General features: G+C 41.9%; 1 protein-coding gene across 10 annotated transcripts in view; it reads right to left on the reverse strand.

The window, feature by feature from the left end:
- Window positions 1–21,675, reverse strand: part of foxp1b (forkhead box P1b) — a 153,289-nt gene that overhangs the window by 45,925 nt on the left and 85,689 nt on the right. For all 10 annotated transcript variants that reach the window (XM_034585338.1, XM_034585332.1, XM_034585336.1 and 7 more), the window contains one exon: window positions 5,166–5,300. In XM_034585338.1, coding sequence (XP_034441229.1) covers window positions 5,166–5,300 — 135 coding nt within the window. The remainder of the gene's footprint in view (window positions 1–5,165; window positions 5,301–21,675) is intronic.

Below are 21,675 nucleotides of genomic sequence, written 5' to 3' on the forward strand. Positions count from 1 at the left end.
AACAGAAGAAGAAAAAAATCCTAAAATATCTAAGTAGTCATTTAAGTATGGACACACTGAAGCCACAATGTTTTTGAATGAGGGTATAAACTCAAACCTGTTGTGAGTGGTTATGTCTACATTCTCTGTGAATTATCTCCTGCCCTGTGTGGAACAACCTGCAGAGATTTGAACGTTGACTAGTTAATCTTGGCGAGCTTAAAGCAGTCGTTAAGTGAATCAATTAGAAACTGGCAAGGCTTTGATTTGGTTGAGTGATCTGGGAGTATGCCACCATTTCCTCTGTCCCGATATATTCACCACCTCTTTCTCTTAGCTCCTGCTTCCTTGCCTTTCTTTTTTCTTATAAATTAATTTTAATAGATCCTATTGTTAAGTTGGCCAAGTCTCCATATGCGTAAAGAGAATCTTTATCTCATAGTATCTATCCCAGAACATTAATCCAGTCTTGTGCTCACTGTCACCTCGCCAGTGGGCTACCGCTGCCATGCCACTTTGGGCCACTGGCCGACTGGGCTGTGGGAACACCTCGAAATGCTGCCTCAGATCACCCTGCAGCACTGGCTGAGCTCCAGCTGACAGGCTTCGGCCTAGCGCTCTAATGACTTACAGATTGCAGCGCTGTGGTATACATGTGTCAGGACAATGCCATGGGCCTACTGCAAAAACAGTAGGAGAGGGAGAGAAAGAGAGCCGGCGGCTTCTCCCTGTCCTGTCAGACACAGGCTTGGCCCCTGGATTGTGTCACATCACGCTTCCCCCCAACAGACCACAAATGAAGGATGTGAAGAGCAAACGCGGGGAGGAGGGGCGTTGGAGGGGGCGCTCTACAACTTAAAAGGCTTTCATCCTGTAAACTGAAAAGACATTATCTTTTGACCTGGAGGTGCCCTCTGTGAGGCTGTACACTGTGGTGTGAAAACAGAGAGAGAAAGAAAGAGAAAGAAAAAAGGAAACCCAGAAGAAAGAAGTGTGGACTGTGTCTTCAGCTAGTAAGAGTGCAGATAAGAAAAATGTCTGCTGCCACAGTTTTGAAGCTTTATCATCAGTTTCTCTGTGTCTGAGGAATAACAAGTAATGCACCTTTGACATCATGAAAATGTTCAATGCAACATTTATCAGATAATAGTGAATCGTGTATCTAATTTGAAAACAGAAGGCCAAGACATGATTACAATAAATATACGATGAAACCCAATGAAACCCACAGTTCTTTACCACAAGCTCCTCACTTTAAGATGAACATGAACAGATGACATGAGCATTTCACTAACATATCTGTATCAGCATTTGTTTGCTGATATGATGTGAAGTTTTACAGGATAAACAATCCAGAAAAGATGTTTACATTGTACGTATAGATGTATTTTCCTAATTCAAGTTCATGTATCATAACATTATATGTTATATTGTTTTAATTGTGTTTTCTTTTTAAAATGTATAATATTTAAAATAATGTATATATTATTTAGAATATATGAATCAATAATCAATAATGATTTATAATAAAGTTTATTTATGATAAAGTACAGCCTCACAGAGGGCACCTCCAGGTCAAAAATATCAAACCTCAATCACATTTCTTTGTGATAAGGGTTTGATAACATCTGCGTAATCCTTGCCAAATTATTTTTATAATATATAAATCAGCCGATATATCTGTATAATAATTCTTTACTACTTCAGCATTGGCCGCTAAAACTCCTTATCAGTCGGGTTCTCGATGATACATAAAAGCTCTCAAAGTAACCTAAAAGAAAGTTACCTTACCCTCAAATTTGCAGACTATTTCTGTTTTGACCACAAGTACAATCTGTCCTTAATTACATTTACATTTGTTAAGTTCATCTTTACTTTCCTATATTATTTACCTGCCTCTCTTCTAACTGGCCATTTACCCACTCAGTGCAGTCAGCAATGTGTGCACATGTTCACTACATGTGTCCACACACATAACTTCAGCTGGCCACTGGCCATAGCTCACACTGTACCAATGACAGCCAATCCCAGGCGTTATTCTGGATGTGAAACAAGCATAATCTCAGTATTACAACACAGCAAAGACACCATGTTGACACAACATCTTCAGCCCAGCTGAATGCCACATAATCCTCTATAGGAGGTGGATGTCTACCCAGGATCCCTTGCAATGATGTGTAGTTAACCAGCCAGGCTCGCTAGCAACGCCACAAATGAGCTTCAATTTCTCCCTCCCCCCTACCTTGGTGCTGGTGGACTATCAGCGAGGGTCCGACAGTGTTGTTCCTAATTACCTATTTCTCCAATCCTGATCCTGCGGCTGGCATAATTAGTTACCTGGGGCTTCAATCCAATTTGAAGTGATGACAAGAAAGTGATCCATGAAAAAGTAATAAGTTAAATCCAATTTCAGCCCGCCTCTAATTAAATGCACATGGAACTAATGAGACAAACCCTACCATTTCACTGATAATGGTAATTAGCGGGGTGGGAGTTGCGGGCTCTTGTCGTTGTGCCACTGTAGGTGTGAAGTGCAAAAGGTAGAAGTGGCATGGATTCTTTTAATTACACGTGTCACTCTGTCAATGTAATTTACTGGCTTTTTGACCAGTCAAGTATGTTTAGCTGCTTTCCCAGGCAGCACAGCAGCTGTTTGTATATATGGTGTGATTAAAGCACCTCTAGGCTGCTGAGTGTTCAGTGGAGGCATCTTCACCCAGAGGCAGGGGTGGGCGGTGCAGGAGTGGGGGTGTTGCAGATATAAAACCAAAGAGTCATTTAATGCTGATCAAGGATTCAGCTGAGGCTGGTTTGACTCGTATTTTTCTGCCTTTTCTGCTCGTGCAAGTCATTTTTTTTAGATGTTCTGTATATACTGTGCTTCATTATTTTTGATTTGAATAAGAATGAATTGGAAAGTGAGTCACATCTCCAAATGAGTAAAAGTCTGTGCAGCAGCTCCTCGTGCCTAATGGGAAGGACCGCTGAGATGAATGGAGACTCGTTCGCAGATCAGGTGCTTTTATGGGGTGTCAGCTTACTACACCGCCTCATAATTGTTGGATCATGTCTTTTGATGACCCAGTCCAGCTCAACAGAGAATCATTATCCGGGCTGTGTGATGGAGATAGCGGACGTTCTGCTTACGGAGTGCTCCTCCAAAGCACGGGTTTGTTCTTGAAAGAGGAAGTGAGATGAGACTCAGGCCGTTAGTCTCTGGTGTTTCACAAAATATGTTTATGTGTGTGAGAGAAAGAGAGAGAGACGTGTGAGAAAAAATAAAAGCTACAAGAGAAAGCATGAGATGAGGAAAAAAAACACAAAAAACTAATGTAACATATGTGATACATCCTCGCTTGGAACGGCACACTGATGTTTATGTATGAACACTTGGCTTCAAACTCAGTGCTTATGTGGTCAGGGTGTGTTTAATTAGCAGAATATGTAATTTAGAGATAAACAAACACTTGCCGGGACCTGTGGCTTCTTTTTTTTTCATAATGGTATTTTCAACACAGCAAAAATGTAACATACAACATGAGAGAGCTGGCAATTTATGATGTTAGTTAGACACTACAGCAAGCCCGTGCTCTCTTCACAAGAACAGGGTAGGAGAGGCGAGGGGAGGGGATGTGGGGGAAAGGGCCCGACTCTCTTTTCAATAGCTGAGCGACAGCTTGGCCGAGCTCTCTGTATACATTAATAAATTAGAATTTTAATTTTGTCTTTGTCTGCAAGAGATGGTCTAGTACTTCACTATGTACCAACAACTGGCTGTACGCTGGAATCTGCCGTTGCGGTCCCCTCTGTTGACCTCTGCAGCACAATTCCCTGCCAGGCTGAGGAAACTGTTTAGTTTGATCCTTTCAACTTATTTGAATCCTGACAAATATGCACACAACTGAAAGGTCATCACAGTCATATTTCATCCTCTGGAGCTATTCTGAAGACATCTGCACAACAAAGGGGCTTTTCACAACCTGACATTAGACCTAGCTGCTACAATGGCTCATTAAAAAGGGCCCCCAATGGGATGGTAAGGGCATTAAATATTATATATATACACACATAGAGAGCAGGGCCTCCGTATTAATTACCAAATATGCCCCGGAGTTATTTGCAATTTCACACTGACACAAACAACTGCTCCATTTCCAAACAAAGATATACATCTCTGAGTTTTCTGATCTGAAATTAATGAAAATATTGCATCAGATATGCAGCACTGTTCTCATTAAAAGCAGAAAAAATATGTTTTCTCTTTGCATCACAAAGGCAGTCCAAATAACTGTCCCAAAGCCTCTTTACCTCTCCCAACCTTCACACACTCCCACCCCAACTCCACCTCTCAGCCCTCAACGACCCCTCCAATGGGCTTCTCCATAGCACCTCCTGCTGCTGGTGGCAGGGACCTGCCTCCTCTTTTTAAACATTTCTGCTGTGTGTGTGATGAAAGGCAAACAGGGAGATCATGGAGCTTCCTCTGCACGGCCGGACTCACTTCTCTGTGGGAGGACTGCGGCTCTCTCACTTCTCTATTTCTTCTCCCCCATTTCCACACTTTCTCCTGCTTTTAGCAAAGCTGCACGACTCCTGAACAGAGCAGCACTGTCGACAACACCTCCACCTGAAATCAGGATCAATCGCATACACTGATGTATATCATGTGTATGACCGTACTGGCCCAGCTGGATGAGCTCATGTGATCTAAACTGGCCACACAGAGGCTTTCCTAATAGTCTGTCCTACATATTTCACAACAGCAACCGACAGCAAGATGGGAGTTGAGATTAGTTCAAGGTTAAGGTTAGACATGATTTGGTCATGGTTAAGATTAGGGTGAAAGTTTTGGTTATGCTGTCCACGATAAATGGAAGTCAATACAAAGTCTTAAGCTAGCTGATGCGCAAACCTGTGTGTGTGTGTGTGTGGACTGCTAAATCACACATAATGCGTGAGCATACAAGACTGCAAATGTTGCACTGCCAATTCTAATTTCCTGTTTGTGAACATATTCTCGTGCCGGGCTTTTTTCGCACACTGTGTTCTAGTGAAAGCTGCAAAAGTTCTCTCTTTTTTTCTTTTTGTATTTGAGCAACCACAAAGTCAAATAACTGAGCCTGATCTGATAATCACCAGACAATAAATAAGGCGGTTTCTGAGAATGACAAACATATTTACAGTACCTGTAGGCTTTGCTGCTTGTCGTTGGCTTTGGGGGATTTGCGGCCAGTGTTTTGTTGAGACAGTAGTTGATGAGACTGGGGCTGCTGCTGCTGCTGCTGCTGATGGAGGAGTATCTGCCGAGCCACTTGTAGAGCCTAACAGAGAAACACAAAAATAGTTTTTCTTTAAAAAAGTCTAATAGAATTGCTAGATGCTGAAAGTCCCATGAGAGCACTTTGATGCCTATTATCAGAGCAGACGTATCTGCTTACAACAATATTCCCTTGGCCTTCTGATAGATAACAAACAAACATCACCGACAATCTTTTCATACTCTCCCATTCAGAGTCATAAAGCTGTGGCTGGTATAAACATTCTCTCCACAAACAGACGGGGAACAATGCTCAGATGTCAAAACAAATTCACAGCTAGAAAGAAGATCCAAAAAAATCCAGTGCAGCCATTCAGAAGAAATATTTATCTGTTGATAAGTTGCACTAACAGCAAACACAAATTGTCAAAGACACTAATCAGTACTTTTGATCCTCCTTTAGCACCGTCAAACTCCCCTCCAGAAAGCAAATAAAAGGCTTTATGGCTGCTTCAAATATCTGTTAAAGGACACGGCCTTCTCAGTGGAAAACAAAATACAGTGCAGTCACATGTTTATTACTCCAGCTACTCCCTTTTCCCTTACGATAAATAATCAAACATGCCATCCAGAGCAAACAAAGCCAGAGAGAGAGCTGGGGGGAAAAAAACACAAGAGGTCTTGAAAACGGTCAGCGATACCAAGAAAAGCAAGCGTTGTGTTCCCACAGTGAGCTGGCCAGCCTCACACCTCCACCAGTAAACCATCTGGGTAAATAACTGGCCTCATTCTTTCCATGTTCCTCAGACGATTGCTCCCACAATTAAACAAACAGACAGAGGGACACATCCCAGCTCATCTCACATTCACGGACAATCTATAGGAGTTCCCCACGCAATTATTTTACAAGTTCAGAAACTGTAGAAGTAAAAAGTGGAATGTTTAAAAGGAAGAGCACAGTGCACATAAAGGAAAACAGCTACAGCGACGTGTAAAAAAGTGAGTGAAACCTGTGAAAGATTGTGTGAAAATAAGACATCAACAGAGAAAGGGCAAACACAAAGCTCTGCGGATGGACGGAGGAGCAGAAATAACTCAGAGAGTTGGTCTTTTAGTGGCACTGAAGTCAGACGATTCTATAACGCAGGAAGGGAAGAGACAGTTCGGGGGTTGGAGTGAACAGCTGTACGATGGTCTGTGTGTGGGTGTATGTACTGACCCTCCCAAACGCACGGCTGTCGGATGACATCATGATGCATAAATATGACCACAAAGCTACAAAGAGGCCACACTCCTGGCAGTTCACCATGCTAAAGTTTGGAGTACATAAATTTTCCTTCTCCCTCGTCTGTCTCTGAGCCCTCGTGTAAAGATAGATGACGCTAAAACAACATATCTCACTCTGCATGCCTAATTGTCCTCTGCTTTGAAATTTGTGGAGGGGGAACCCCTCCCCCCTCCTGCATGCAAGTACACTCATAAAGAAAGTGTATGAATCAAAACAGAGAACAAATATTTGCTTTACTCATTTTACATTTTAGACAGTAATTTTTCTTCCTCCAGATAGTCTCATAATCTGGAGAAAAAATTTAAATGCGACGTGAACTGAAGTGACACGAGGAGGAAGCCTGAATAGTACATGAAAACGCTGTGAGATTGTCTCTAGTTGTTTGTAATCACATTATGAACCTTTTTAATGATTTAAAATCATCGAGCATCGAAAAATGCCAAAGAAAATGTATTGATGTGAAAAAAAATTATTTTGCTAAATCAATTAATTAAAGGATACTATTTTTTTGTTGATTATATTTTATTGGGGGGAAAAAATCTTATTTCTCCTGATCTTAATTTGTAAATTATATTCATAAAATTAATATAACTTGTGTAATGTGTGTGATTACTTCATATTAACACCTCTTGTTATCTACAAATGATTCAACAATGACATGATTGTGATTAAGTTTTAGTGCTACTACATCATGGACAAGTATTGTCTGACTCTGAAACACTCAAGGAAATTCTAAAGTAAAAGAAAAGCTGTCATAAAACCATACACAACGCCCATGCATGGCGTGGTGTTACGGGCATGTTGCAGAGTAAACAAAGTTGGCTGTTTTCTTTTCCCTGTAACCGATGACACATGCAGTGAAATGTGTGTGTGCGGTGTGTCTAGGGTTTACAGCCGAGGGTGTTGGAACAAAGAGAGTTGAGTCAACAGGATATGATAGGAAGTTCAGACAGTAATGGATGAACAGATACATTTCTGGGAAGTCTCCCCTCACTGACACAGTCATAATGCAACGTTAACAAGTGCATTCATATTTTGATATTCATGACAGCTCTGAAAAGCAAAGATTATCTCATTACGTTACTCAAAGTATTAGCATTAATTAGGGCTGGGCAATGAAACAATATCAATAATTATCACAATATAATTTTCATCAATACAACAATGATTTAATATGTATACATTTAATACATTGTGTAAACACAGTGAGGTTTGTCTCCCTGCTCAGAAAGCAAGTTTAAAAACCACAACCTTCACAATCTAGATAATTATCTAGATTGACTGATAAAAACAGAGAAAACGTTTATCTTGCTATCATTTTTTGGCCATATTGTCCAGCCCTAATATTAACATTTATTGATAGCTTGACCCCAGTGTCCACAGTGTCCAGATGTATGTTTGAAAAGCATTTCCCCCCCAAGTATTGTCTTTATAGTTTATGATTTATTAACAGCATAAAGGTTGCGTGCTACAGACAGGATGATCGTGACTGCCTTCAGGTAATGCCTAACGAGTTTGGCTTAGAGTAGACGAGTCACATGACAGTTAAAACAATGATGGTATTTTGCAACATGGCATGACAGTGTAAAATCAACAAGCCACCTACTATTCTAGTCTATGGCTTCATTAAATTTTTTTTTCCCCAATAAAACTAAGGCCAACAATTATGTAATCATGCACGATACAAAACAAAGTCGATGATTATCTTGAAATATAATTAATTGAAATCTCTGCTGCATGACATATGGCTGACAAAAAGAGTGTGACTTTAGAAAGCCAAGACATGAAACGAGTTAACACTGTTGTTGGTCTGAAATGTAATGAGGCTACAAGGCGAGTGGGATGAAAACCTGTGTTGCGGGGTCTGCTCGACGCTCAGGAATGTTCCTGTCATGTTTGTATTTTAAAAAGGCCACTGGAGATGGCATGCCTTCGAGAGGCCTAATGCTGGGCTAAAATAACCTATTGTGGACTGTCACTGCAGTGTTTACACAGCACCCACTCCGCTATTTCAGAGCTCTCTGCCTCCTCCTCCCCCTGCTCCTCTGGAATTTATCTTCTTTTGATCTCCCATTCGAAGGAGTGGGTGCTTGATAGACATGCAAGTGCCAGACAAAATGCGATAAACTGGAAGCTGATGACAGGTGCGAGGCTTTCTACGCACTGACAGGTATAATAGTCCAAATCTAATGACAGATCAGCTTAAAGCTACAGTGATACAGTGGGCTGTGAGAACGACACTGCACAGTCAAGTGGACAGAATCATACTCTTTAATCATTTTACACGGGTTCATTTTGTGCTGTATAAAAGGTAAAATGTTCAATCAGTAATGTTTACTTAAAAACACAAATTACAACAGAACAAAGAAAATCTGAGTTTGTGATACTGTGTGTTGATGCAAATTGGTTTTGTGTAGTTTCTTCTGCCTAAACACACACAACTACCAACAACCTGATACAATCACAAACTGAGGTTGTTTGGGAAGCAAACTTGTTACTGGAAATGAACACAACTGCAGACATAGACGCCTACACCCACACACTGTACATACACTCTCAATGTCTGTGTACTACACACACACACACACACACACACACACACACACACACACACACACACACACACACACACACACACACACACACACACACACACACACACACACACACACACACACACACACACACACACACACACACACACACACACACACACACACACACACCATGGAGGGTGTGAACCCTCCAGGTGCTTTTGATTAGAAAACAGCCTCCGGCACATGACAAGGTTTTATCAGCAACAAAGACGTTGCAATTTGGTATCCTTGTCATTTGCAATCCTCTTTTATTTCCCCCCATTTTAAATGTGTTCAAAGTTCACACCCTCTTCCCCATGTTAACGCAACTTCCTCAATAAACAACAGGCGTTTTATCTGCATCTACTTTCACGCCATATTAGTGGATAGAGGCAGGAGCGTCTCTTATGTCCCTGGGCTATCACGCTGTGATAAGGGAACTGCTAAGTACTGAATGTCTTTATGTGCAGTCTGCACATGCGGATTATTTACAGGCTTTGGGGTTTCCTGCTGCTAAAGCCAGCTCTGGGTGTCTCACAAATCCCAACTCAGAGCATCGCCACACAGTCAAGACTGCTCTCTGCTGAATCCTCCACTGCACCTTTTTCCCACAATGGCAAAATGCAGACATATTTTCAGATATGTTTCTCCCTGTTCTCTCTTTATGCAACTGTACTGACCCACAGTTATAATCAAACACTAAAAATCCACGGGAGGCATCTGAATCACGGCATTTGTTTTGTATGGGACAGAAACACAGGTCCAGAGAAAATAGACTATGTCGGGAAATATGATGGGGAAAACATTCAGGGGGGAAATTGGTCAGGGTGCCTCCTTCGGGAGTCAGACAGTGGGGAACGTCGGGGCCAGTGATGTTTGTTCAGGCCCATCAACAGAGAGACCTCCTCCTCTTGCCACAGCTGGGGAAGACCTTGAACGTGAAATGGTTTCAAGCAGATTGTTCCTAATTGCTAGAAGATGTGCGAGCAGGTGTAACTGGATCCCTACGGCCACTCGGAGAGAAGGAGAAAGAACGAGACGTGCATCTGTTTGTGCATTTCCATTCTTGTGTGTGTTGGCATGCACGCTTCAGCGTATTTACTCGGCAGCCATGTTTCGGCGGGCTTTATTAGGCAGGAGAGTGTAGCTCAGAGACAGCCAGCAACAACACGACTAATAGGTTAGCTCTTAATGTAGTCTGGCTCAGTTGACACCAGCCCCTCTGGTCTCGCTCCACAGCCTCAGCGGGGCTTCAACACCAGCAGCCTAAATGTCAAGGTTATCTGCTCGACTTTCTGACTGATCGCACGTCTCAACTCACCTGACATTTATCACTTCTGCTTCTGCTTCAAAGACGAAGCCCTCTGCTCCTCAGCTGTGACCTAACCAAGCCAAGAGGCCAGGTTCTTCTTCCACAAGCTTTTCCACATAATTCACCAGCACATTTAACTAACTAGTGCAGTGCCCCACCTGTCAGGAATGGATTGTTCTCTTGTCCTGTGTTGATGCTCTGGAGCTATTTCAAAAATATTCCTTGTCATCAGTGAGTCCTCCTCAAACAGTTCTACTATATACTGTCACTTTATGTTGTTTGTTTGCTGGACATTGTGTGCAGAGCTTTTTATAAACAGTCTATGGTGCAGAGTGAAGTTAGAAAACTTTCTGTTCATCCTACCTAGTACATCTGTGTGAAGATTTTGTAGTCAATGTTTTTCATGAAATGAAACTGAATTTGCTTTATTACTGTTTATTTGCAAAGCTTTTGATACAAGTCTGAATTATTTAATTAACTAATGTTATTTTATCATACATTGTAGGTCTATTTAGCAATCAACACAATCTTTAGACCCAAGTTTACAACTTTTCAAATTAAAGCTCTACAACTCAGTGCAATATAAAGATTTTCAGCAACAAATATTGTGCTTTTAGGCAAATTGCTAAAGAGCAAGTGATTCTAAGAATGTTGTTGCCACAAAGATCAGCACCTTTGACACAAGTGAATGTCTGTGTCTCAGTCCGATATGGTGATATAAAAATAATCAGATTATCATAATGATCTGGAGATTTTGACCTGAATCTTGACCCAGTTTCCTGGCGGCTACTTTATTTTATTCAAAGGCGTAGAAGACATGTTCAACTCAGTCCACTGACTGAAGGCACACTGCCCAACCTCCACTGACACAGTGCACTGGCCGCCTGTTTATTACCATGCTTTACCATTAATATTGAAAGTATCATGTGTTCAAATGGCATCCAATTTGACACTGCACTTCCTCAGGCCCTTCACAATACACATGCCAAGTGTGAAGATGATAAGGTGAACATTTCGCCAGATATGCATTCCACATACGGACACACAGACAGAAAGACAAACATTTGTGGTATTAGTAAGTAGATGAAGTGTCCAAGAAAGCAAAGTTATCCAATCATTTCATTAATTATATAATATACTGTAGCCAGTGGCGATGAAACCAGTAAAGCTGGGGGTGGAACTGATCCTCTTTTCACAGTATGACTGAAAGCGGATATGGAGTAAGAGAAGTGTTGAGTATGCAAACATATAGTGATGGAATTCACTTGGAATAATGTCATTTTAATTGAAATGCACATGGGCTTTTTTTTTTTTATGCAGGGGGTGATTTTTAAACATGTAAGGGGATAAGCAGTGAGGATCATGTCTATTTATATTAATTGCATTTTTTTCTCTTCCTCTTTTCCTCAGTAATACGGACGTTTATCTGCAATGCAAAGCAGGAAAAGTCTGGTTTCCCAGTAAGTATATAATTAATGCCATTTCCAAAAAGCCACTCCACATGGAAAACAGGCCCTGATGCTCAAACCTCGCACATTACAGGGCCCTCGCAACAACACTCTCCAGCCTGTGTTTAGATTTCCAAACTAATTCATGTAGAATACATAAATAAATCAACGTTTTATACCCACTTCAAACCATTAGATTCCCTTCCTTTGCTGCACTTTTCAACTAATCTATTAATATTTATGACAACACTAAACATTTCAAACAACCACATTTAAACAATAAGGCAGTGTGTGCACTTACATAAGACACAATTTGACTTTAATGAAAATGTTTTGGTATTTTTTGTCCAACACCCCTCCCTCTGTAACACCTCTCTCTCTCTCTCTCTCTCTCTCTCTCTCTCTCTCTCTCTCTCTCTCTCTCTCTCTCTCTCTCTCTCTACAGAGCAGGTAATGCAGTGTCCTGACAAATGTTTTAGGAGAAAAAAAATGACTGGTGGAAAAACAAGACGAAAGCAAAGTTATTAACTGTGAGTGGAGATAGAGGAGAAGGCTCTGTGAAGCAGGACTGATGATGGAGGGAGTGGAGTGAAGAGCAGGAGAGGAGGAGGGCGGGGGGTTGGACAGATGGAGGAAGAGAATGAGACTGTGAAACAGAAAAAGAGAGGTAAAATGGAGATGGCAAGAGAGGGGGGGAAATCTGAATATTGCAGAGGGGGAGGCGGAGGTTGCAGGGTGTGTGGAGGGGAGAGTAAACAGTGCCCCGACCAGGCGTTCGGGCGCTCGGAGCCTGGTACGGAGGGGTCACCACCACCCCGTCCACCCCCCCAGCCCGGCGAGGTCAGCTCAGCTATGCTGGCCTGACAGCTTCCGTTTGCTGTGTGCTCTGCGTTTGTTTGGATTCCCCAGCCTTGCTTAGCCAGCAGCTTAACAACAGATGGCTAAAGAAGGCCTCCATTCAGAGTGGTCGGGATCAGAAAATCACACCAAGGAAAGTACACAAGCTGCAGACAAAACACACAGACATGCCACAAGCTCCACAAGCACGCACATGCAAATGACATGGAATGTCAAAGTTGCACATGATGCAAATGGGAGAATGGCAAATAAGGTTCTGCTTGCTGCAAACAGTTATTTCATTACCCTAGAAAAACGCATGCAAAGGCACTACGATGAGACACATGCAACAGAATGCAAGAACACATGCATATGCACAGCGTCGTCTGATTGTGCCAAACAACTTCCTGGGATGATTCAATAACTGAGTAGATCTCAGTGAAAGCATTTCCGCAGTCTGCCATTATTAAATGAATACTGTGTTTATTACAGCTTTAGTGTGGTGTAAAATCATAAACACCCTCCCAGAGTACAAGAGGAGCTGTCAACTAAATATTGTTTCTCTCATGAGTTGCTCTTCCACCTCAATTACGCCTTTCAACTTCACAGGCTCAGTATGATAAAGTGGCAGTAAAAATCATTCACATTAATACACCATTGTGCATCTGCTGCTAAAGGTAATTAAAGAAGTAAATGACTCATAAGAATAGACATATTAGCCGCAAAATGAAAGGCAACTGGGCTGCCTCATGAAAATATGTACCATTAAGATACTGCATTTTCATATTGGGGTAATCAGCTCCACTAGCCTGATGCTGATTTAATCCACTCCAGTGGAAAGTCTATCAGCGCACAGCCGCGTGTCACTGTCTCTCTTATGTCTGCCCGCCAAGAGCCAGGCTTTCTACATCAGCATTGCCCGTGAATGACTCCACTAAAGGAGGGAGGTCACACACAGGCAAATCAGTTGGAGGAGCAGTCATTGCTAAGGTGTCGTTTAGAGGCAGATGGAGAAAAAGAGAAATAAAAAAATAAGTATGAAGAGTTGAGAGGAGGATCAAATGAGCTAAGAAGAGTAATAAAAAAAAAAGAAGGCAAAAGCACAAACGATCTGGGAACAATGCAGCAGGCGGATCTCAGTAGCCCCTCTCTCCCTGACCTTAGCTTTTTGTTCTGAGCATATGATGCCTCGGGATGCCCACCACTGATTACGCTGATAATATCCGTCAAGTTGATAAAGTGGGAGGAAAAGAGCACAGGCATTGCCAACTGCGCTGGGTACTTAGACGGACTGTTAGAAAACACACACTCCTCCCGATTGCACCTTTGGTGGAAGTGTTGCATCACTTTTGTAGCGGGGAGTGTTGTGCTTGGGAAAACGGGCGCTTCCAAAAGCCCAGCGTGAGACCTAGAATACTGTGAGCAGATTTTATCATGCTTCAATGATATTGTTTAGAATGGGAAGATCTATCTGCCTTGGTCTCATAGCCGGGAGGACTCAACATCATCGGTACACAGGAGACTTCTGCAATTGGACCTGTAAAACCTCCTAAATCTTCCAATTTAGTTGAGGTGAATATAGATGAATGTAGTCTGCACACGGCTATAGGATGGTGCTTGAGGGGGGAAAGAGCAGACAGACTGTTGGTCATGGTTCACCATGCTGCTCCGTGCCTAAATTTACCATATGCCCTGTGTTGTCAGCTGACCACTCTTCGGACTCGACACCACAGGGCATGTTGATTAACTCAATGTGGATGCAAAAGTAACTCATCTTGATGAATAATCCAGCTAATCAGTGAAGCAGACAACAAGCGTGACACTGCCCAAAGCAAATTTTGGCTGATCCCTTGAAGACGGATGTGTAATGACATCTGCCCAAAGAGCACTCAAACATCATCTCCCGCTCATTTCATTAAGAAACTGCAAAACATATCCTTCTTTGTCCCTCTATGGTCCTGAAACATTTATGGTGAGGCTTTCTGAGGTTTGCGACTGTACATCTTTTCCCACTGCCTTGAACCATCCTGACCCGAGACCTAACACATCATGAGCTGCTGAGGGAGAATTCCCTGAGTGTGTGTGTAAGTGTGTGTGTGTGTGTGTGTGTGTGTGTGTGTGTGTGTGTGTGTGTGTGTGTGTGTGTGTGTGTGTGTGTGTGTGTGTGTGTGTGTGTGTGTGTGTGTGTGTGTGTGTGTGTGTGTGTGTGTGTAGTGAGAGTTTCTCCGAAGGAGAGGATTTTCTATAAATCATGGGCCAGTCCAATTGGCTATGGATTGAGTTGCAGTGGGGAGAGACAGCTCCCTGGGAATAGCAGTGTCTCTGTTGAAGTCATTCCAAGATGGGTAATATGATCCTATGCCGCCAGGAATAAAGGAAGGGAAAAAGAAGGGAAAAAAAATCTGATTGCTGCGGCCATAAAGAGGAATAATCTCCAGCAGGGTCCAGACACATCACCCGTCACACTGGACAGTAATGTATTATCGTCTCACAGACAGACGACGTGACACATGGTGGGCCTCACTTTTTTGGTTCTTCGTAAACTGCTTCTTCTCTTATTCCAGGAGTTATTAACCTTCACTGACTTGGTATGTAGGTGTGGAAGGTAAAGAAACAAACGATTGGCAGTTCTGGTGAAGAGGAGGGTGAAGACTCTCACTCTCTCAATTTGGAAACCTAGACAACTTGCAACATAGTCAACTAGACTAATTGAGAGCTGTAAATGGGCTGTAAATAATGTATTGTAATGAACTGTTTAAAGCATGTAAAGTTTCAAAAAACATCAAATAACTGCCAAAAAGATGGGTTTCTGACCAGCTGGATGCTTTTTCCAGTAGAAAATGCAATCAAGAAGATGCAAGCACCAACAGTCAAAGTATGTCATACAACCTACGTGGATGAGGTTGCTTTGGTCACATGACAATCACATAATCATCAACTGTATGTTTAAGCAACATGAGCTTAAATCAATTAAACAGAATAGCTGGTAGAGAAACGCTTGATCAAGACAAAGCTTGATTTCCAGTTGTTGGAGAGATGTCTATCCTGAGTCTGACAGATATGGATGTCTGGGTATGATCTGATGCCAACTTTCTGATACAAATATAAATATATTTCAAAATGGCACTCATTCCTACTAAGTTAATGTGAAACTCTTATGACAAAGACATCAAATTGAGGTTTGATATTTTATAGTTGAACCATATTATGACCTTTATTATAAATAACTATAAATAATAAGAAAACACAAATGCAACAAACAACAAAAAATATTTAAAAAATGTAAAATGTTAACATATATTTTTCTGCATTTTCAATTCTGTCAAATAAACATTTTCATATTAGCGTATAAACACAGATACTGAAATATCTGTGAAAGGTTATCTGCCACGTTTATCAAACAAACAATATATCAGTTGGGCTCTACTATTCACCATGAGAGGTAAAATGTTAGGTGCTTGAAGTCTGGGACGAGAGATTAGATTGTCCAACCACATTCATAGTTGGCTGATTTTACAAATCCCCTTTCAATTCAGCCTTGTTCTTGAATGTTTATGGACTAACAAGCAAAGCAAGAAAGTCCATTGAGCGTAAGCACTTTTCTAAAACCTTAATTAACATGCAGAGTGCACTGTGGTGACAGAATTGGCCGCCCTCAATCTGCTTGAGCCACCTTCAGCTTTAGGCGCTGAGACCTGCAGGCTGCAGGCTTCGATGAATGTTGCAGGAGAAGATGATCACAGCTCAAATTAAGTTACGCACTAAGCTTGAAGGGCTTGCATAAACATGTAATGGAAATATCACACTATACGAGAACCTGAGGAAAGAGGGTAGGAAAAACTATGGTTAAATTAACTGATGCAACTTGAATTAGCGCAACTGGGTGAGTAATTTGTCCAGATGTTGCATTTACATTGATGATAGAACATTGTATAAATACAATAAATCACCTGCGCCCCAGGTTTGCAGACAGTCTCTTAGCAGCGGCTGGTTGTGAATAAGAGGTTAAAGTGAAATGCAGGTGGCAGAAGTAGCCCAAACAACAAGCACTGCAGGAACCAAGGGCATGTGGGCTATAGAGCTGCTGGGGTGGTGGGCAGGGGAATGACAGACTGCTGTTCAACTCCATTAGCTGCTATGTGAGAGGGGTGCATCTAGCAGCACACGACCTGTGAAGAATCTTAGATCTCACTCTATCTTGGAATGGGGATTGCCGCATTAATTCTGGGAAACTGTAATCTCTCAAGCAAATCAAATTACTCTCATTAAGCGCAAGAAGAAAACTGCCTCCGAAATAAGTATGTATAAAAAGTATTTATTACCAATAATCACCTCTGTAATACGAGCTGGCTTACAACGGCTTTTATTTTTTGCTGATTAAGTTTAAAAACGGGGAAACAAGAAAGGGCACATGCTCGTGGGTGTACACACACACACACACACACACACACACACACACACACACACACACACACACACACACACACACACACACACACACACACACACACACACACACACACACACACACACACACACACACTTTTAAACACATGCACAAACACACACACTAATACACAGCTCATGGAGTTTATGAGAGCGGTTGATACAGTGATTAAAGGGGAGGGTGGAGAGATACAGTGCTCGAAGGCCTTGGAGAGGACGTGCCTCACCTAGTCATAAAAACACACCTCTGTCTTTAAGCCAGTGCTAGAATCGCTCTCAGTAGGTTCACTTGGAGGTGAATCACTAAAGAATTTACATGCAAAGTAGCACATGTCATCGCCCAGACAGTGCACTCGGCACAAGCAGCGTTACACTGTACTCTGCCTTCACTCGCTGACCGCCACATATTTGCAACCTATTTGTGAGGTCGCCGGCATGACCCAGGGCAGCCACTCACGGAACAGTCTTGTTTCTGAAATACAAACAGCTGCTGCCTTTTTCTCTCGGTTTCATTTGCATAATGTGTAATCTACAAGCCTTACTATTGCATCAAACAGCCAACAGTGTGTTAATGTTATGCAGGCATGGTTTTTAAACAGTAAATAAAGTCAAATAACATTGTGGCTATGATGACTCTGGTGGGAGGTTAAGTCTTTGCTCTTCCTCCAGGATGTGACATTATTCTACAAAGTGCCAGCTGCCAACTCTAATTGCCTTGCTGGTAAATGCAAGAGACAAAAAAAAATCCTCCCTCTGTATTTCTACTCTTTTATTCACATAACCAATTAACTACATCTAAAATAGAAGCTAAGAGAGTTAACAAAAGCACATCAAAATAGGTGATAAAAACAATTTGCCACAGCAAAATCAATTAGGATTAAGGGTCAGTGGGTCATTCATTTGCTGCTTCAACATAATTACCTGTTTTTCTTTCCCCTCATTTACTTCTTTATTCTTCCGGGACACAGATGTCCCCGCAAACCAGAAGATTTCACTTTTTTTTTGTTATTATTCAAATGAAACACTAATTCCTGTGAGAAAACGTCTGTCAAAACTAGAATGTGGCAAAGCTAATGTGCTCTGAAAAAAAAACTCCCCTGAAGCGAAACAAGCAAATTATATTAGACGAGATCCTACATACTGTTAATCTTAATTTGACTTCCCCTATCAGGTGATAAATAAATAAATAAGTAAATAAATAATCATATTAGAAACCATAATTTGATTTAGCAAAATGTAACCTATGAGAAAAATATGGACCTCTGCCTGTATCTGATATGAAGGCTTGGCAAGAGGACAGGTTACAGCAGTACTGTTTCCCTGTAGCTACAAATCACCGCTAGTGCTTCTTTGACTGTCTATCAAAGAGGCCGCATCCACTCCTGTCTGTCCTGTCTGCTGTGATTCATGGTCGGGGGAGAGGTGAGACAAGCAAGAGGAAGAGGAGGATCATGGCTGACGATAGATGCTCCTTCCCTCTTTTGAAGAGAGCTACAAGGACATTTATAAACTACATTGCTCCCATATAAAGAAAAAAAGGTGTTAGTCTTTAATAGACAGAAGCCTTTTTCAGGTTCAACACATAAAAGCTCACTCAGTTAGTCCGCCTGCAGAATATCACATTAACACTTTGTAAACATCCACCCATAAAGATAATTATTTTGATTGCAAGACTCTTGCGAGGCTTTTCTTCCCCTCCTCAACATCTGGTTAAAATATGGGGCAAGTGCTGGCTTCCTAGCTCCCGCTTAGGTGGTTAAAATAGAGCACACACATTACACGTATAAATAGAGAGGTGGGTAACTTAGATTTTTTTTCTCCCTTCCTCCACTAGGTAACTATTTCTTTTTTTGGGTGTGTGGCGAGTCAGCGAAAAGGCAAGCTGTGGCTCCCCACATCGCACCTGCCAGGAAGTGATCCTTTTCTCTCCTGCCAGAGAGGCTGCGAGGATGTGCCGGGACATGCAGCTGTAGCGTGAGCGTTAAGTGCGATGCTCCTACAAGCATTCATGTGTCATGCAGTTTGCAAACACTTGGAACCACCTGCGGTAAAAATCCAAAGCAAATATGTCTGAGGCTAAATATTTTTTGATTTAGAGACTTATCTCAAAAACAGTTTAAAAAATATTTTCTCATATTAATAATCTACCACTCTTGTTAGGGCCCAAGCCACCAACCTCGGTTTGAGGGCACTGAAAGAATTTTTATTATTTTTCTTCTGCTCCTTCCATTTCATTTGAGGGGCTAAACCCTAGAAAGACATAAAACATCAGAACGGCAAAAAAATATATATTTTATGGGTCTCCTGCATGGGAGTGGCAAAATAGCTCAACAGTGCCACCAAGAAAATTTCAACGAATCAGCCCCCTTGCACATGTAGCATGACCAGACGTACAAAAGAGTCGTAGCCCAACAGGACCAAGTCAGCCCTTTTGGTCATAGATTAATGAACTCTTTCTGTAGGATTTATCTGATTTACTTCAAAATCGCTGTGTGGAATCTAGAGACAGCAGCAAGGAAACATCTTGAACAGATGTATTTTTCTTTAAACGGCGTGTCTGAGTGTGGTGTCAAATCTGTGATGTTTCGCCATGACATAGGAATTTGTCGTAACTTGATAAGAGTCCCAACCCGAGTTACTGTTCAGTCATAGTGCCACCTCCTTGCAACAGGAAGTACGCCCGATGTCACAATCATCATTCATCAATCTGTTCTGTTGTACAGGAATTGCAATTCATGATGTCCACCATGACGCACATAAGCAAGAAATAGCTTCTTACTCATCTACGTAGTGTTTGATAGTTGTGGCTGCATGCAGCTGTGTCAACTTGCGTCTGCATTTTGAGGGGTACAGGCCTCAAAATGTGCAGAAGTGCGAGGGCCTGTTCAACACTGCTTGCAGCTTTAATTTTTGTGTGTTTCCTTATGCTCTTGGTTGTGTAGTGGGCCAGACAGAGAGAAGCAGAAGCAGAGGAAACAGTGGAGCAGAGGGAGACTGTGATAATTGACCAAGATGCTGCTGCCACTGAGTCCCCTGTCCCCTCACCTCCAAATCCCAGCAGCCCCGTTTTCAATTTAACACAAGACTTGACCAGATTTCACTCATTGCAGGGGTAAGGCCCATCTTTGACACTTTTAAATCCAAAGAACAGCTTTCTGCTGATTAAAAAAGCTCCCCTCCTGCCTCGCTCTTTTCTCCCACTGTATGGCAAGAGGTAATGTGAGAGGGGTGTCCATTTCCATTCCCTCAGAATCAACCACAAATAACTCACAGCTTCCTGAGCCTATCTTGATTTCACTCCACGAAGATAAGGACACCATTTATTGTTTTCATTGAGTTCGAGTGCTAAGACAGAGAGCGCCAAATTACTCTCAGATCGAGATAAATACACCCCAAATCGCTAATTCAATCCGTCTTCCACGCTGGTGATGTTTTGAAGAGAGGGAAATATCAAAAGATCACATTGTGAAACCGGAGACTGGTGGTGTGATATCGGCTAGAGACCTCATCAAATTGAGAAGAAAAGCTAACTGCAACTTGAGTCAGAATTCCCTCTGGAGAAGCAGTGAGCTGGTACAATGTGTCTGTGTAATAAATATGAAATGTGCATCCTTCATAGCTCTGACAGAAAATGGAGTGATAAGAGGATGAAACTAAATATGTATCATGATTTGGGTTTTTAGCCTTCGTGACACAACATGGAGCTGGAAATCAGTGCATCAGTGTTTGTGGAGTGCAGCGCTGCCCCTGGTAGTGGCGAGCCGAGGACTGTGAGTATTTACTGATGTGGTTATCTTGTCCTGTGACAGGCAGGATCACTCAATCAGCCGGGGCTGGCTGGGCTCAGGCAAGCATTACACGCGTATCCCCATACTTCTGGGGAGGAGGCGTCAGCCAAGCCAAATCTGATCAACAAATGCAGTTCCCCTGTGCCACAGCTATCTGAGATGAAGATGATATTATGTGGAAGTGAGCAAAGTGATGGAGACGGTACAGGGAGAAACAGAGAAAGACCTGAGAGTGGAACCTCGTCTAAGGCTCGGCTTCTTAAAGGCAAAGTGTCTATCTACTGGAAAGCAAGAAGATAACATGCTGATATATTTTAATAAGAACCGTATGCCTCGCAACACTGCCTTTACTACATCAAAGAAGAACACATTTATATGCTGGAGACAGCCACACATTAATTATCAAAAACTTGAATTAAAAAATAAAAACTTGTCCGTCCAGTATAGTTACATACCAATTAAAAACACAATCCTGGCAGAGACCAACTGACATTTCTAATGATTCTTTAAAAAAATTACTCACATGTACATGTTATTAAAAGGTTAAGAGAAATTTGCATTTAGCAATGAGGAAAAATAAATATAGTGTTGAGTGTGCAGATAAGAGCTCAGTAATTAGGAGTAGACATTGCGGTGCTGGAAAACATTTGAAGAATAAACCTGGACTAGTTTGCTGCTTTCCCTGTTGCCCTACAGATATTTTACATTATTCAATCCAAAATACCATCTTTCTGATTCTAACTT

The sequence above is a fragment of the Hippoglossus hippoglossus genome, chromosome 5 (genome assembly GCF_009819705.1).
Source record: "Hippoglossus hippoglossus isolate fHipHip1 chromosome 5, fHipHip1.pri, whole genome shotgun sequence".
NCBI lineage: Eukaryota > Metazoa > Chordata > Actinopteri > Pleuronectiformes > Pleuronectidae > Hippoglossus > Hippoglossus hippoglossus.